This window comes from Orycteropus afer, unplaced genomic scaffold (genome assembly GCF_000298275.1).
Source record: "Orycteropus afer afer isolate SDZICR_OR568_19922 unplaced genomic scaffold, OryAfe1.0 scaffold00098, whole genome shotgun sequence".
In the NCBI taxonomy this organism is placed as follows: Eukaryota; Metazoa; Chordata; class Mammalia; order Tubulidentata; family Orycteropodidae; genus Orycteropus; species Orycteropus afer.
This window is the reverse complement of record NW_006921685.1, coordinates 6,145,178-6,150,610: the sequence shown is the minus strand read 5'-3', so window position 1 is coordinate 6,150,610 and position 5,433 is coordinate 6,145,178. Positions and strand designations below refer to the sequence as shown.

At 39.0% G+C, this 5,433-nt stretch overlaps 1 protein-coding gene across 1 annotated transcript in view; it reads right to left on the bottom strand.

Annotated features, from left to right (window-relative positions):
- Positions 1-316: 316 nt before the first annotated feature.
- The window catches only part of RUFY3 (RUN and FYVE domain containing 3), a 118,213-nt gene continuing 113,096 nt past the window's right edge, over positions 317-5,433 (bottom strand). The window contains exons 12-14 of the mRNA XM_007942778.2: positions 3,354-3,521; positions 2,163-2,260; positions 317-389 (exon numbers count right to left, since the gene is read on the bottom strand). Of these exons, the coding sequence (XP_007940969.1) occupies positions 317-389; positions 2,163-2,260; positions 3,354-3,521 (339 nt within the window). The remainder of the gene's footprint in view (positions 390-2,162; positions 2,261-3,353; positions 3,522-5,433) is intronic.

The window sequence follows — 5,433 nt, the reverse complement described above, 5'->3', positions numbered from 1 at the left end:
ATATGTACGGAGCTTCAATTCCCTAGGCTTTTTTCCCTTTCAGTGATTTATTTACTGGTCAATTCGTAATTTCACAAGGTTTATTTGGCATTTAGTCAGGGAACTTATATCAAATTTTCTAACTCTGGGGAGAAAATAAAAAACAAACAAAGCCCAACCTATATACCCAACTACTTTTTTAAGTCCAGCAAATTCCAAGCCAACTTTTGGTGATAGTCTATATGGAACCAGAGCCTAAACGTATTAACTTTCAGATTTAGTCCTTTTACAATTAAGCTGTGATAGCAGACTTGCAAGGTGACCAACTGCAAAATGTCTAATGATGTTTTGGGATCAGTTTATTTGCTGCACTATTTAAGGTTTTTGCCTGTTTCACCAAATCCTTTTCACTAAATTAATAAAATGAAAATGATTTAAAATGGAGTGAAAGAGGGATGAGAAAATAGATAAAAAGGAAAGACAAAAATAGGAAGAGACCAAGTCAGCTATTTAATACTCAAGAAATAAGTCAAAAAAATAACTGAAAAATGACTTGATACAACACGTCAAAAGCACAATTTATGAACACTAAAATCGATTTGTTAAATCATAAACATAACTTCTACGAGTAAGTACCTATTTCTGTAAACAACTTTCCTTTTTAGGTACAGTGATACCTTTTTATTCATCAGCCAAACCAGAGGTTTTAAGCTTATTTATTAATTTGTAATTAACTTTTGAGTTAGCATTAATGGACAGTTCTGTGTTAAGATTTATCTGTATAAATTATTCATTCATTCATTCATTTATTGGTATACCCACTAAATCCTTTTATGTTCATGACATTGTGATAGGTCTAAGGATGGGACTTAAAATATTAACAAGTAACTTCAGGGAGTTTATATTCTCATCAGAAAGATAAGGTATATATGTAAAAAACTTTAAGATGAGGCAGACTATGAGAAGTGCCTTATGTGGTATGGATATAAGGTTCTAGGAGTGCCAACAAGAATGGAGTATTTCTAGCTGGGAAGAGAAGTCAGTGGAAGCTTTGAGGAAGTGGCATTTGAGGCTGAATATAAAATATACTTAAAGAGTTAGGAAGTTGGAAAAGGAAGGGTATTTCTAATTGGTGGAACTTTTAGGACAGGAATGAATGGGGAAAATGGAAAGAACGTTCAGGGACCAGTAAGTAGTATCAGTTGTGTTCAAATGCAGACAGGGTGATTAGTAGGTGTTAAAAGTGGCAATACAGGCTGGCAACAATGAACAATGTTGGATGCCAGGCTTCAATTAATCTTGAAGTCTCAGACATTTCTCTTGGTGGCTGAGTGACCAAGAATAAAATGGTGGTTTCAGAAAAAGGAGAAACACGAACAACAGAGTAGCATAGGGGGAGGATTTGCAGTGGGCACAATGAATTGTAGCAGGAGAAAAACAGATCTCAAGAGCTGCAGGCGGGAGGTGTCAGTGCAAGCTATACAGCTGTTCAGGAGAAAGCAGACAAACAAGGGAGATGGGAGAGAGGAAGGAAAAGGTTAAGGTTAAAGAAAAGAGAAAAAGATCCAGAAGAGAGCCTTAGAAGCCACCTGTATTTCAGTATGCCTACATCATCTAGTGGGAGCTCTGGTAGCATAGTGCCTAGGCACCTGACTGCTAACCAGAAGGCTGGCGGTTCAAACCCACCAGCCACTCCTTGGAAGGAAGATGGGGCAATCTACTTCCGTAGTGATAACTGGCTTGGAAACCCAAGGAGGGGTCGCTGTGAGTTGGGTCTGACTCGATGGCACATAACAACAACATCATCATCTAGTACCAAAACATTTAAAGACTTTAGTGATGGACAATAAAATTACAGAATTACAAACACATATTTAAAAGTCGTTTCAAAATTCATTCATTGTTGTAATCATCCTTCCTCTAACACAAGATATATAGTTAGGTAAAAGGGTTAATAATGTTCCACTGTATAATACAGTGATGAGAAGATGACATTTCTTACCAAATGTTTTCAGTGCCATCTTAGAAAGCCCAGATAAGATTTAATTGGCTTTCTTTCTATCAGCATGTCTGAAAGCTGAAAGAATTTTATATATTTTCTATTTACCAAATGCATATTATATTCTTTTCACCCTTAGCCCTGAAAAGTCCAAAATATTTCATTAAAGAAACAGCACTTTTACCTCTGCTCCAGTTGTTTAATGGTAGCAGCCATCTGATTAGTCTTCTCTTCTAAGCGACTGTTTAGTTCACTTTTCTGTTTTACACCTAAGTCTGAACTCTGTTATAGAAAAGAATAATGAGTGATTTGTACAAAATCCTGAAATAAATCACACATGCCTTTTGAACTTAAATCTAAGTGGGAAGTGGAAATACTGATATCAGTTAACTCCTGTGGTAGTCATGTTTGTGTGTCAATTTGGCTGGGCCTGGTTGAGTGGCTGGGCAGCTGGTGGTAAGTTATTTCCCATGATGAGACTGGCAATCAACCCCATGGTGGGATCTACCACAAGCAGCTGAGTAGCTGCCTTTGGGAATGTGGTCTGCTTCCTGTATTTGAGGAGAAGCCTTGGGAATGGTCTCCAGCCTATGGCACGCTTGGACCCTGCATGTAGCCGTGTCATTTTTCAGCAGCCTGCTATACTCTGCCAACCTTGGGACTTAAAATGGACTTAAGTTAATGGCCCACTGTGTGGTTTGGTAACATTGTGACTTTGCCTTTTGATTTGTCAACCTTGGGGCTTCTCAGCCTCAGCAGCCAGCAGCTGTCTGAGTGAAGAAAAGCCTCTAGCTCCAGTGGGCTGGGAGCAGGAGGCAGAGCTGGACTCCAAGATTGAGGGGCTTTCGCCCGTCCCCTAGAGTCTGGTACTTTGAACTTGGACTTAAAGGCTCCAAATTGAAAGAATAAATTCCTGTTTGTTAAGGCCATCCCATCTGTGGTATATTCTTGTCAGAGTGGCACTAGCTAACCAAAACAACTCCCAAATGGAAAATAAGCAAAATGCAATTTGTTCAAAATTCTATTATTTATATGCACTCTTATCATAAAAGTCAACATCATAAAGCTATCAATTTCTCATATTCCAGTATACAAGTTAATGGAATATATGACTCAGGTGGCATGTTTGGTGGGAAAGTAGAGATTCTCCAGGATAAAAAAGACCTTCTTCCCTATTACAATTTAAAAAGTGGCTACAGCTTTTCAGAACAGTAATGCAGGATCCTATGATGGTCTGACTTCTAAAGTGATTCATCAGCAGCAAGCCTCAAAGTGAGATGGGACTCATTCCTCAGCGTGATTCTCAGGAAAATCAGGGAGGGAGGTCCCATGCCCCGAGATTTCAGAGTGAGTCTGTTGCTCGTATTTTCCCTACCTGCAGCTTAAAGGCAAGTTCGTGTTTGAGAGCCCTGAGATCGTCCAGCTGCTGCCGCAGAGACACCAGGGCATCCTGCTTCTCACAGACATCCTTCTCCAGCATCTTCATGGCCAATTCCATCTCCTGTCTCATGCCAATCTGTATCTCCAGCTCTTTTTCAACATCCTGTCCCCAAAGGCAAATAAACTGCTTACCCTCTTTTCTCAACTCAGTATAAACCATAACATTTCACAGGAAAAGGTATATTAAAACTCTTATCTGAATAAGGTGGCAAAATGTCTATAGGCTAGCATTAATTTTCAGAGACATTAACAATGAGGATAATAACTATAATAATTACAACAACATTTGCACATCTGAACAAATATATCATGTGGTAGGCAAAACACAGCATTATTTAATATGTCTAAATATTCACATAGTTGAGGCATCTCATTAGATCTCATTAACACAACTCAAATTATAGAAATTGTTGCTGTTGTTATGTGCCGCCTAGTCAGACCTGACTCATAGTGACCCCTCCTTGGGTTTCCAAGGCAGTATCACTATGGAAGTAGATTGCCCTATCTTCCCTCCGAGGAGTGGCTGGTGGGTTTGAACCCCCAGCCTTCTGGTTAGCAGTCAAGTGCCTATGCACTATGCTACCAGAGCGCCCCCATATTATAGAAATATCTACAAAGTATTATACTATCTACAAAGTATTACACTGGCCAGTCCTAAGTGAAGCAGCTGCAGTTCTTTTTAAATTTGGATGTGGGTAATATACTCAAGTGCCCAAGGAACCCTAAAGATACTTTGGGTTAGCAGGCTAATATCTCATCTACTGGGAACAGTCAACATGGCTAACTGAAAATTTCGATTTACTTCACATGAAACCTTTTTATTTCAGCCATTAATATTGTAAATCTTTCTGAAAAAGGAGGTTTTCTTCATGTTTCTGCTTTATGAGACGATGTTCTCTGGTGATAAGGATCTGCTGTGCCCCAGCAGCACTTGGACAATCAAGTGTGACTGGTCAAAGATACAAAGGCCTGAGGTTCTTCTGTACCTACAAGATGCCCAGGGCACACACCAAGGACCTTGCTTATTTGCTTGTTTTCTTTCCTTCTTAACATTTATCTTATTCTGATAAAAGGATGCAGAAAATTTTACTTAAGAGTTTTATTATGTGCTGCTTAACTATGACTCTCCTGTGTACATGGTTAGGCCAACAGACAATGAATATATGACTCCTAAGAGCGTAGTGCCTAAGGCACTTGACTGCTAACCAGAAGGCTGGCGGTTCAAACCCACCAGCCGCTCCTTGGAAGGAAGACTGGGCAATCTACTTCCATAGTGATACCGCCTCAGAAACCCAAGGAGAGGTCGCTATGAGTCGGGTCCAACTCGAAGGCACATAACACCACCACCACCAACAAAGAGCCCCCTTATCAGAAGTATTGGAAATTGAATTCACAAATACATTAAATGCAAATTTCCAGGAGTGTTAAACTAACACTTTTATATACAAACACATTGTTATATATTCAAAACCCTGACATTCTGTCCCATACATTGTAATAACTGTTTAGTACAAACTGTTTAGTACAAATTAAGTCACTCCGTATTTTCAGGCTTCTCCCTATTCTTAGACACAGCAGGTGTCTTTCTGCTTTTCACACTATCTGAGCTACAGGAAGAGTTAATATACTAACACTGTGTTCCACATGGTTTTTAATGGCTGTGATCTTTCAGAAGTAGTTCACCTTTCTTTTGAGATGCCTTGGCTGGATTCTAACTGCTAACCTTTAGGTAGCCAAGCACTGAACTATTTGAACCAGTAACACTAGGGGTGTATTAATATAGTAATACTAATTCATATTTGGATAAAAATATATGAGTAAAATTCCTCACTATAAATTCATATATAATGAATTTCTAAAACTACCTTAAAACCAATACTGGGAGGATGAGAAAGACATAGAGAGGTATATGGGAAGTACAGACAACAAATATGAACCCTTTTGCATATACAGTACTGAGTTGTAAGTGAAGGCAAACGGGTATATGGATGGATAGATAGGTGGACAAGCTAAAC